At 35.0% G+C, this 13,233-nt stretch overlaps 1 protein-coding gene across 1 annotated transcript in view; it reads left to right on the forward strand.

Annotated features, from left to right (window-relative positions):
• The window catches only part of ValRS (Valyl-tRNA synthetase), a 394,022-nt gene that overhangs the window by 306,570 nt on the left and 74,219 nt on the right, over positions 1-13,233 (forward strand). The window contains exon 21 of the mRNA XM_090381628.1: positions 7,711-7,866. Coding sequence (XP_090237754.1) covers positions 7,711-7,866 — 156 coding nt within the window. The remainder of the gene's footprint in view (positions 1-7,710; positions 7,867-13,233) is intronic.

Consider the following 13,233-nt stretch of genomic DNA (forward strand, 5'->3'; position numbering starts at 1 on the left):
AGATTTAAAAGCTATTCCTTTGGATTGGAGAAGTGCCAATGTATTACTGAATACATAAGAGTGAAGTGGGTAACTACTGACTGGTCAGACTGACTTTAGTAGTAGAGCAAACCATGGAGGCACCAAGGAAGAGTGCATTACAGAATCACTTAGATAGAAATGGAATTCTAAGGGAAACACAGCATAGGTTTGTAAAGGGAAAATCATGTTTAACTTGTCTGGTTATCCGTGTTATTTCCTACGCCCAGTTCACAAATGACAGAGGCACTTGTGAACTGGGCATAGGAAATAATTTTGACATTCTTTACTTAGATTTCAGCAAAGCATCTCACTCAGTCCCACATGAGAGGTTATTTTATAAGTTGGATTGCGGTGGAATCACAAGAAAAATCCTTAGACTGAACATGCATGGCTGCATTCAGGAGCAAGAGAGTTGTGATTAATGGTTATTTTCCAGATTGGGCTAACTTGTTTTATCTACTTTATTTTTGCCAGTGCAGCAAAAGCCTGTGGTTTCCTTGCACTATATGGCGAATACTACAAGTAGGCCCTGCTTTATGACACTTCATTTTACGTCATTTCACATTAACACTCTTTTAAAATAATTTTTAAAAAATATATAAAAAAAAATGTTTAAAACACATCACAGGAAGTGGGTACCTAGATGGCACTAGTGTCGACTTCAGTTGCTTCGTCTTCCAGTGTGCATGTATTGTGAGCTGTGCCTTAAATTTTAATAACTTCCTGTGTTTGTTAGTGCCTTATTATTTTAAATAAATTGTGCAACCATGTCTTCTAAGCATAGTGGTGTAGCTGTGCCTGAACATATTAAAAAAAGCCGCAGATCTCTAATGATTCAAATGAAAATGGGCATTATTTGTCATATGGAATCTGGTAAGTGGCATCCAGAGGTGCATAAAACCTTAAACTTAGCACCTTCTATTGTTACGACCAGTGTTGCCAACTCTTAATAATATTTCCCGCTAGCCGCATAACTCAAAATCCGCTATTTTTAGCACTTGACCCGCCAAATTTTTTAAATTTTCATTTGTTTGTACTTTGTAGTGAATAAAAACAAACAAACAAATAGTACATATAAATAGTTATTTATTTTTCTGTTTTTAATATAAAATCAATATCTAAAAATCTAAATTAATTTCGAAATTCAATACCGCCTCATCATATGCTTCTTGTGTACCTATTTTGCGAAGCACTTCTTCAGGTAAAACATAATTTTTACAACACTTTTCAACTCTTTTGAGCCCGTATCGTACTGATAAGATTGCATTAACCATGCCAACACTCATTCTGTTGCGTGTTTTGTTTTTTACTAGATTTAAGTTGCTGAATATTCTTTCCACATCTGCATTGGATAATGGCAAAATTAAAATACCCAATGCAAATTCGCTAATTTCTTTAAATGGATTTTCACCGCTTGCATATCGATATTTCAAAACTTCATTGTATTGTTGAAGTTTTCCCATTTAACGAGAGTAATGTTTATATACTGTTGCTCCATTTTTTCAATTTCTACTTCAGACAATTTTAAGTTTTTGTAATAAATTTAACAGAAACTTTTTCTTTAATATATTGTTAACTGAGATTAATGATATTTTTTCTAATTCTTTTATGTTGTCTAGAAGGCGTTGTTTTAATTGTTGATACAAACCAATCAAGAAATTACGGCATCTCTCTCTTATTGCCATTTCATCTGTTGTTGTGATAAGTTTATTCATTATTAATTCATTTATTTTTCTTTCAAATTGGTATGGCTTAGGGTCTAAATAATTATTAATGTCCTCTTCTATCCTTTCAATATGTGTATTTGGTAAAAATGGCAATCATCGACAATAGCGTGTTTAAATCATGTAGTAATAATGTAGGATCGGCAGTATTTGATTCAAAAGATTTGTTTACTCTTTGTACTTCAGATAAGATAGGTTTTAAAAATAAAAGATACGCTAAATTACTTTCATCTTTAAACATTGAATAAAGAAGTTCTGCAGTATAACATTTGTCAGTCAAACGAGTTATTTCAAAATGGGCTTTTAATTCAATATACTGTTCTAAAATTCTTGTTATAGCAACTTCAATGGATAACCACCTTGTTTGACACGAATGAACTATCTTTTTTCGGATCTGCACCATCGTTTATGGCACTGTATAAATATTTGAATTGATTTTGTCGGCTGGTGGATTTACTAAACCAATTATAAGTTTCAGCTATCATGAATTCTAGACTTCTAGGGAATGTTTCGCGGGTTGCATGAGATACTGCTAATTGCAAAGAATGACATACGCATTTAATTAATATCAAGTTCGGTACATCGGACTTCAAATGTGTATAAACGCTGTTATTAACTCCACTCATAACGCTAGCATTATCTGTCCCAATGCCCACAAGATTATTTAAAGTAAGTTTAAAATTTCCCAGCGTTATTTTAATTGAATTTGAAATATTTTCAGCGTTACACTTATCTAATTCTACAAGAGCTAAGAATGTAGAAACTCTTTTATCGAATTGCTCATCATAATACACAATTGCAATACCTAATAGTTTTGTTACACTAATATCGTTTGATTCATCTAGTAACAAACTATAGTTTGAAAAGCTCAATGGCTTTTCAAACTATAGTTTGTATATATTGAGCACTGACTTCAATAAATCTTTCTGAAAGTGGGGGTGTAGGATATATTTTATAATGCCGCTGCATTTTGTTCGATGAATTTTTAAAGTTTTGGCTGTTTGATCTTGGAATGCATTCTTACATAATTCACCAAGGTGGTCTATTGCCAGTATTGACGAGTGAGCACAAACAAACAAACTTAACTTTGCTTCAGCTTCCGCTGTTTGTAAATTCTTGGTGGAAAATTTAATTTAGATTGGTTGCCTGATCTATTAGGTGAAAATGGTTCTGCTGACTTAATAGGTTTGAAAATTTTTAAATGACTTTTAATGTCTGAAATTTTAGTAGTAAAATCAGACTTGCAATATTTACATCTTGCTCTAGTTGGATGTCCTGGAATCTCTATTAACCAGTCTTTGAATTGTGGAAAAGCTAACCATTCCTTCCGAAAATTTTGGGTATATTTCGTTTTGTTTTTGTCCGCCATCCCGTAAGGTAAGGTTTATGGCCAGTCCGCCTCTATCGATAGAGAAAAAAATATGAAATCGTGAAACGCTTTGAGCGAAATGAAAGACCATGTGATATTGCACGTGCTACAGACCTAAATGAGGCAACGCCGAGAATTACAAAGAATGCGGAGAAAATAAAAACAACTTTGATAGCAGGAACAACTAAAAGTGTAATTAAAATCTATTAGATTAAGACACAAAGAATTGGAAGAGATGGAACGGCTGTCATCTGTTTGGATAGAAAATCAAACAAAAAACAAGTTTGCTTACGATAGAAGCAAAAGCATTAGCAGTATTTTATTACGACCTTTACGTAATAAAAAAATACGTAATAATCGTAATAAAATACGTAAGTATTTTATTACGATTATTTATTGTGTTTGGTAATGTTTTGGTTACAAATGTGTGTTCAATCTTGGGTGGTCGGCACCTAACCCAATTTTTCCCATAGGGGCTGTTGTTTATATTGCACGAGGGTTTCTAGGAATACAACTATCGTGCTATACGAGGACTGACTATACTAAGATATTATTACACTGTGGTTATTAGAAATAATTATTACTTATTACTCTTATTACTTATTGCTCTGTGGTTATTAGAAACGTTGAAAGAGATGTCGGTAATTCGGATCGCATTTCTTGGAAGCCAAACAAATACGACGAAGAAAAATTATCCAATGCCATTCCTTCGCGGTTTCAAAAAAAGGCGTCATTAGAATTTTTTCCACATTTTTAGATTTGATCCAACAATTTAAAGCTATGACCCAATGATCAGGTCGTTTGACCGCGAGCGTAACTACGTAAAATTGTTGGGGTTCTCCTCAGGGAAGTCCAGAATAATATAAAACCGATTCTTCGCTTTATAAAAAAAAAAACTATGAAATATGATATCCCTACTATTTCAATTATGAATTATTTTTATTATTAATTAAATAATCAATTGAACAATTAATTTAATATTTCTTAAATGAATATTTCTTAATTTAAATGTTACATTGCCAAATTACATAAAATTGTAATTTGGATTGCCAAATTATATAAAATGCTAAACATTTATACTCTTCCCGCTAAAAAATCCGCTATCCGCTATTTCATATTTTTTTCCGCTAAACCTGAAGCAATTCCGCTAAATCTAGCGGGAAAACCGCTAAAATGGCAACACTGGTTACGACCATTATGAATAATGCTGAAAAGATCAAGCAATCACATACATGATTATTAATGTAAGCATTTCTAGAACAACTTATTCAAGTAGTGAGATAATGGAGAAGTTATTAGTGCTGTTGATAGACTATAAGAACCAAAATAACATTCCTGTAACACGGGCAGTGGCTATGGACAAGGCTAGGATCTTGTTCAGTGAAATTAATGAGGAATTGGTAGGGACTGAATCATTTTTGGCTAGTAGGAGCTGGTTTTACTGGTTCAAAAACTTGACCAGAATTCACAATGTAAAAATTACTGGTGAGGTGGCTAGTGCTGACACTGCAGGTGCTGAGGAATATTCTCCCATATTCCAAACATTAATGGATGAAGGCTGCTACACCCCAGACTTGGTTGTAATATTGATGAAGCGGGACTGTACTGGAAGAAGATGCATGGTAGAACGTATATAGCCTGTGAAGAGAGGTCTGCTCCTGGTTTTAAGGCTAAAAAGATTGGGTTACGTTACTTCTGGGTGGTAATGCATCAGGCACTTTTAAGTTAAAGCTGATGTTGGTGTACCATTCAGAGAATTCACATGTTATGAAGGGCATTCTGAAGACTCGACTTCCTGTTTTCTGGTGCTCTTATAAGAAGGTGTGGGTGACCCAGACCCTTTTTAGTGAATGATACACTTCATACTTTTGTCCAGAAGTGTCCCAATTTTGTGCAGCAAACAAGTTTCCCAAAAATGTTTGTCCTTGGCAATGCTCCAGAACATCCAGCCATCCTCGAAGATATCCCTAACAACATTTTGAATGTGAAGGTCATTTATTTGCTGCCTAACACCACCTCACTGTTGCAGCCAGTGGATCAGAGTATTATTGCGACCTTCAAAGGGATTGTTGAGGCAGTGCAGGCATATAACTCAGTGACTGTGAGGAGCTACTGGAGGTCCTACAACATCCTTAAGGCCATAAATAACATTGCTGCAGCCTGAAAAGAAGTGTTGCAATCATACATGAATGGCATGTGAAGGAAATTGTAGCCTGATGGAGTGTCTTGCTTTCTTGAGTTTGAACCAGTTTCAGCAGTGGCTGAAGATATTACTCAGCTGGCTGATTATGTTGGCCTTAACCAGGTTGACATTGATGATATCATTGAGTTGCTGCAAAGCCATGGTGATCCTCTTTCAAAGGAGGACTTAGAGGAGCTGGCTGCACAACTGGCCAAACAGGATTCTGGGGAGGAAGAGGAAGAGCAGAAAATTGTGCCAGTTAGGACCCTCACCACAAAGAGACTTCAATCAGCTTTGGCACAAATACAAACAGGCTGTGAAACTCTGTGATAATGACCCAGACTGGGGACGCAGTGCAGCTCTTCCATCCAGAGAGCTGTTACTAACATATTGAAAAATCGCCTAGATGTTTTAAAGGACTAAAACAGCTGCCTGTTGAATATGCCAACAATGCCAACACTTGGATGACAGCTTCTTTATTTGAAGATTGTCTTTGTAAATGGGATCTGCAATTGGATAAGAAAAATAAAAAAAATTGCATTGGTTTTAGACAACTGCCCAGCTCATCCAAAGTTGACTTTCAGAAACGTGGAATTAGTTTTTCTACCTTCGAATACCACATCACTGATTCATCCTCTCAACCAGGGAATAATAAAAACCTTTAAGACCTTTTGTAGATCGGATATGAGGCGAAGAATCATCCAGTCTATAGATGATGGTTTGGGAACATCATCCAAAATCATAAAGCAGATAACTGTTCTAGATTCACTTCATATGACAATGAGTGCCTGGAATGAAGTCTCCGAAACCTGCATTAGTAACTGTTTAAAAAAAATGTGGATTAAGTATTCATGATGGTCAACTAAGTCACGATGCTGAACGCGTTGAAAGCGTGAAGACATAAGTGAACAGGAGTTTAATGACTGGGTGGACTTAGATGGTGATCTACAAGTTACTACAGCTTTAACAGATGAAGAAATTGCCCAGTCTGTTATTGATAATTTCACCAAGGAAGAGGAAAATGAAGGTGAACCCAAACAAATTCCAGTTACCAAACGGCAAACTCGTGAAGCTATAGCTGTCCTGTGGAGAGCGTTTGAAGAAACTGGTGCAAGTAATCGTGAATATAGACTGTTATACAATATTGAGATATCTATATATAGACTTTGTAGTGATAATTTAAAGCAATCTAAAATATGTGACAATTTCAAATTATAATCATATTACAAAGTGTTTTATTTAATTAATATGTATATTAATTATGCTATGTAATTACACATACGTAAGAATAAATTTATTTTTATTTTGCTAATATTCTAACCTGTGGATAATATTCTTCAGCTTTTCACATATCGTTTAACTGGTAATAAACTTTTGGTAATAAAGTGTAAATTTATGCTTTAAATTTTTTAATTTTTATAGCATGTGGATAATATTTGTCGATTTTCGATTATTATAATTAAAATTCAATTTGTAAACTGATCACTATAACCGGTGCTTACTGTACTATCGTAAAAAAAAAAAAAAAAGGAAGATCAGCCATTCAAATTATTCCGGATAACCGACGTTACTTCACAACGACATTACTACTGTACTTCACAAAACACACCCTGGCCTTATGCAGAGCATTGTATTCTGCACAAAGTAAAAATGCAGAGTTGGGGGAGACCCCCTCCCCCCCCAGTGCCACCAGACAAAAAAACACTATGTCACTGGGATCGACATCTAATCAGGAAATGACCTATGTAATTATTTTCCTGTTCATTTGTAGTGCATGACATTTTCAAGGTTGAATAAATATCACTATGTAATTATTTACCTGCATTCACATAGGTCACTTAGGAAAAGGCCTTTTGCTTCGGGTTCCCATAATGGATGAGGAATATTGTTGCATCCGAAAGAACAGGACCAAAACATTTAACTAAACTACAAACTATACAAGTATTTAAAATATTTACAAATTACTAAACTATTTGTACAAATATACAATATTCATTAATATACAAAAAATGTTACAATGGAACATCAAATGCTAGACAGCAAAGCACGTGCATGAGGTTGGTGAACATTATGTTCACAGTTGTCAATAATTAATTGCATTTGTAGTGACGTAATTGCCTCGCTCTCCTCTCCCATTGGCTCGAATAAATATCACTAGGAGGACACCTTTTATTTTCAAAAAAAAATTTCAATTCTGCTAAAACTTTTTTTGCAAGTTTTAGCAGAATTGAAAATTTTTTTTGAAAATAAAAGGTGTAAAACATAGCATATTTAAAAGCCATTACAAACATTAATTTCATTTTTTAGTTTAAAAGACCATTAAGTGCACAAAATTTATTATGCTTATTATGTACATAAATATTAAAAAAAAATATATCATATATATATATACAATTTATTTTTTCTCTTCATAGCTTACAGGATTGGAACAACCATTGGACAAATGGATACTGAGTAGGTTAAGTGCAGCTGTAGAAGCTTGTAATAGGGGATTTGAGCAGTATGAATTTCCAACAGCCACAACAGCTTGTTACAGCTTTTGGCTCTATGACCTTTGTGATGTGTATTTGGTAAGTAACAAATTGTGCAGTAGTTACCAGTGCTTATCTCTTTACTGGCTTGTCATACACTATATTAAAGCATTTTGAATATTTCATGCATAATTGTTACACCTGTTTTCAGACTGCAAAAATGCCATAAAAAATGAGACATTTACTTGTGCCAGTATGGTATTTGGTGTGAGGTATAAATATGCACCAATTATTCTGTGTGATGGTGATGACTGAATGTTTTATTAAGACTTTTGTTTTGTTTATATTCTAATTGCATTCTGTGTGTTCTAATACAATCTGGTGCATACCCCTAAACTTTTTCTCTCTTTCAACTGTGTAATATCTTTTTTATATATGTCTTCATAGTCTTTTTTTATTTATTTATTTTTTTATTTATTAATATTCTTTGTGCACTGATAACAACTACACTGCCCATCAGTGAAATTGTCTCATCTAGAATCAGGTGATTTATCTGAAAATGTGCACACATAACTGCGATATACACAAATGTAAACAGTTGGTAAATGTCAAGTTGATTAAAAGAGCAGAATATCCAATAATAATGTCTGTTATTACTACCCCGATGTTGGAATCTGAGGATGCACATGAACAAAACGGAGTGAATGACTGTCCAAGAGCAGTGCCTATTGCTGTTTTTTCGGGTTATGTGCAAACAGTTGGACATTGCTGGCAACATCAGATACAGGAAGATACTTAAACATGTTATCAGAACTCCTCTTGTGGCATCAGAAAGATGGGAGGATTGACAGATCTCTGTTGACTAGTGAAGGAAACAGATCTGTCACAATCTGCCATATTTCCAACAGCATAATGCCTGTTGGTGCCTCATTGGAGAGCATGATTAGCGGATATCTTGCATTCTCTGTCCATTGCCTGTCAGCATCTGCAGTAGTTTGGGGGGGGGAGAGAGAGAGAGGGAGGGAGAGAGAGAGAGAGAGAGGGTGAGAGAGAGAGAGAGAGAGAGAGAGAGAGAGAGAGAGAGAGAGAGAGAGAGACTGTTTAGGGACAAGAATGGTGTTGTGTTGTCTTTAGTGATAATTTGTTTCCATTTGGATCTAGTGATGGCTGTATGTACATTTGGAGACATGCCAGAGGCAGGTAATCCAGCCTTCATCAGAGAGTGGCATACTGGGCCAATTCGCAGAATCATGGTGGAGCCATCAGTGATGGCACATTGAGAGCAAAATGTTGTGTTGAAGCTGTTCTAAGACCAGTGACTCTGCTTTTTCTATTCCTTGTGCAAAGCCAGTGAATCCTTCAACCTCCCATTCTAGTGCCAGAACCCTGATACCAGAATGGGAGAAACTCTAGTTTTTCATCCAACAAAACAGGCAAATAGAACATGGAACACATGCAATTCATCGATATTATACATATGAGTAGATGAAATTGTTCTTAGTACTAATATGACACTTTTTTATATATATACCTTTGACCATGTAGGTTTCTTTAGATGCAACCCATTATGGTATTGTGGTCACTGTCTGCTATTAGTTCCCTTCCACTGCTAAGTTTTAGTTACATCTAAGCACTTTAGTCAGAACTAGATCCAGAATATCAGAGTTCCTTATACTCTCTCTAGCATGCTGGGATAAAGAGCAATCATTCAGTTTGTTTCTGGTGCCTATATTTTAGTCTATAAGAGATAGGCTGAAATCAACCATAATGAGAAAATCAGTTTTCAAAAGAGATTTTGTCATGTCCTGGTCACATATTCATCACACAACATCTGCATCATCATCTTGATCTTATTCAGGAAACATTGTCACTTTCAGGCAGTTTTTGATCAGAAGCATGTGTCTCTCTCTCTCTCTCTCTCTCTCTCTCTCTCTCTCTCTCTCTCTCTCTCTCTCTCTCTCTCTCTCTCTCTCTCTCTCTCTCTCTCTCTCTCTCTCTCTCTCATCACACACATTTTCCCCACTCCATATTCCTCCTGAGCATACAGTATTCACTGAAATGAAATTTTTTATCTTGTATCTCTAAGTGGTAGCATGTCTCAGAAAGCACAATGTTAATAAGCAGAAATATATGTGCATGTGCATGTTTGCAATTTTGTGCACTTAATGGTCTTTTAAACTAAAAAATGAAATTAATGTTTGTAATGTGTCTAAAACTTTTTTTGAATTTTCAGCATTGGTTTGACCTGATCAAAAGTTCAAATTCTCTATAATACTCCTGGCATTACTGGAATTTCCATATAGACAAATCAAGTTTTGTACTTGATTGCTTTTTATAAACTCTCACTCATCACAAAACCAGCCAGTTTTGTTTAAGCTTCAAGACAATAGTCCCCACATGTATGTGCCCACTATGCATCACCTATATTTATTTAAAAAAAATGTTTTTCTATGTGGAATTGAGGCTGCTGGTGGATTTTTAACCTATTATAGTTACCCTTTCAGTGTTTATGGTAATTAAATATTACACAGAAATGATCTCAGCAAGGATGTAAGTAATTTTGTTCTATGCCACTGACCTCAGTTGATTGTGTGCCAACTCCCCCCCCCCCCTTCCTGAACTAGCATTTACCCTGAACCTTTAATGCCTTCCACAATAGCATTATTTAAAAAAATTTTGCACTTCCTCTGTTTAAAGGAATACTGTCTTTGCAAGATAATTTTTTTCCCCAACTAAGGCTGAACATACTGAGAAAAACTTCACCCCATAAGTCTCAGTGTTAATCCTCAAGGCTTTTGTCATAAAATCTCCCTGTGATGCCAAGCCAGAATTACAGACAGAACATTCTGTCCTATCTCTTGACATTTTTTAATCATGACTATATTTCATAACGAATCGGTTTTGTTTAAACTTCAAGTCAATAGTCCCCACATGAATTACCATGCATCAATTAGTATTATTACAAGCTGATAAATTGTTAGATTTTTGCACCAAGTAGATATACTCTGGTTCTGTGCCATCTGCCTTTCTTGCAGAATATGTTCCTTCATACCCTTACAGTTGAATCACCAGTTAAGACTACCTCTTGCAGAACCAAGGTATTCTGTACCACTTAATCCTTTTCTGGGGCCAGAATTAGGAGAATGTCATCCAGAATATCATCAACTACCCACATTATGAAACAATCCTGTGTATGTACAGGAAAATAAATTTTAATTAAATAAATAGTAAAGTAAAAAGAAGAGTGAAAGAAGAAAGTATGAAACAAAAGAATAATAAGACAAATATTGGTAGTTGCAAAATACTACATAATGTTACAGCTGCACCACCAACATGTAGGTGGTGGTGCTGGCTATCTGTCTACAGACTGGCTTTTCTGCTCTCCTGTATATATAGAAGCAATATTGCTTCTATAGTAACATGTTGGATATTGCTTTACACAGCCACTTAGGTTCGTGGTCACCTACTCTTTTTCTTTCCTTCTTTTTATTTTTCCTAATTATTATTATTTTTATTTCTAATGCGCGTGTTTCTAGTGTGTGCTAGTTGCTTTGTGCTGCTCATACTGCCCTCTTTCTGTTATCAACTTCACTCCTTCTTTTTGGTGATAGTCTGGTCTAGCGATGAATGCTTAAGCTTTTCTGTTCTTACTGTTGCTGCATCAGAGCCTCTGTGATGTGTTTTTATTGCTTCAGCCGGCTGGTGTTTTAGTTAACGTCTGTCTTTAACTATTGTAGTAATTTTCCTTATGTTCGAAATGCAGTAAGTTTCGCAGCCATTATATCCAGGGGACCTCTGAAGAGATTGGATGCAACAGTCATCTGTGCATGTTCCTTGCTGTGTTTATCTTATATCTATTTTCTTTTGTGATTGGTTTCTTGTGTCATTTTAGTGATATTTCACATTTTTGGCCTCAGCATTATGTCCAATTAGCTTGAGTCTAAATTTATTATTTATTGGCTTATAATTTGGCTATTTTTGTCCTTTATCTAATATTTTTATAAAAAAATTTTTGAGACATATTCCTTCCATATACCTTCTATTTCCACTTCTGCCTTCATTATTTATTTATTTTTTTCTTATATATATATATATATATTTTTTTTTTTTTTTTTTTTTTTTTTTTTTGCTTTTATGTGTAATGTTTTGTCCTATTCTCATCCTAAAAGTGTTACAGTTGTTTGGGTTGGTTGGTTGGTTACATTTTATCTATGTGATTTGTTTTCTCTGCCCTTTCACAATGTTATCCTATACAAGACAATTTCTGCTCAGTTGTAGGCCCACCAACAAAGGCTGTCCTCATGAGCTGCCATTTCTATTGCTCGCCTTGTTAACATTCCTGTGAAGAAAAAGCCTATAAATTACAGAGATGCAACAGCAGACTTCAGAAGGAGGAGGAATCACCCCTGTCTTCCCGTATAGGTACTATAAGGACTCTCCCCATGTCAATTCCCAACTTTGGTTCTTTCTCGATACATATTAGGCAGATGGTCCCAATCAACACAATGTATTTTCTCAATACATTGTGTCAGTTGGGACCATCTGGATATTGTAGGCCCGCTCCTGCCTCCAATTTTACAACTGATTGCAGTGGCTTTCTTAACCTGCGCTTCTTTGGTCAGAATATCTGTAGTTTGAGAATAAACAGCGTGACCTTAAAACACTTCTAAATTCCATATGCATTGCCTTATTTGGACATTATTTTTTCTAGTAATGTGTTATAAATTTTATGTGAATAACAGAACAGTTAGAAAGGGGTAGAGTTATGGTATTAATAAAAGAGAGCTTGTTGTATCTAAATTTTTATATTCTCATTTCCCCATTTTTAAAGTCTTGCTAATGGAATGGCACCTGGCATTTTTAGCTTAAATATTATAAGTATATGTGTGTCTCCCCACCCCAGCTCAGAATAACAGGTCTTTATAGAATTGATTGCCTGCCTTATCCAACATCTTAATTTTAAAATTAGAATTATTTTCATGACTTTAATCTTCCTTTGCCTTTCTATGATGAATTACTTTCACAAATGCTTCAATATTTCATTTGTTTAATTTATTCAAATTGTTAACTTTACTACCAGACTTGACCAGATGTTTGATCTATTCTTCTGTAAAAAACTTTTCTTTTCTCCTAAATTCCTCAATATTCCAGCAGCTCTTGCTCTTAATGTTTTCCTTTGGGATAGGCTTTCTTCTTGCCCTTTCGACCTTGCATTTGCTCTGCTCTCAAAATGGTTGGCTTGCATTGCTAATTATGCTGCATCCAAGGTGACCTATATCACATCAATTTTCAAATGCTTGTGGGATAGGAAGCTGGCTACTGTTGCCTTTTCTTTTAAGCAGAAGTACTTTAGGGCAAAACAGAAAGCCCCCATATAAAGTTGACCATAACTTTTGTGTCTCAAAAAATAAAATAAAAATTTCCAAATTCTTGGAATCCCACCACCCATCTGGTAAAAAAAAATTG

The sequence above is a fragment of the Mastigoproctus giganteus genome, chromosome 9 (assembly GCF_048544385.1).
Source record: "Mastigoproctus giganteus isolate SK-2022 chromosome 9, ASM4854438v1, whole genome shotgun sequence".
Taxonomy (NCBI): Eukaryota; Metazoa; Arthropoda; class Arachnida; order Uropygi; family Thelyphonidae; genus Mastigoproctus; species Mastigoproctus giganteus.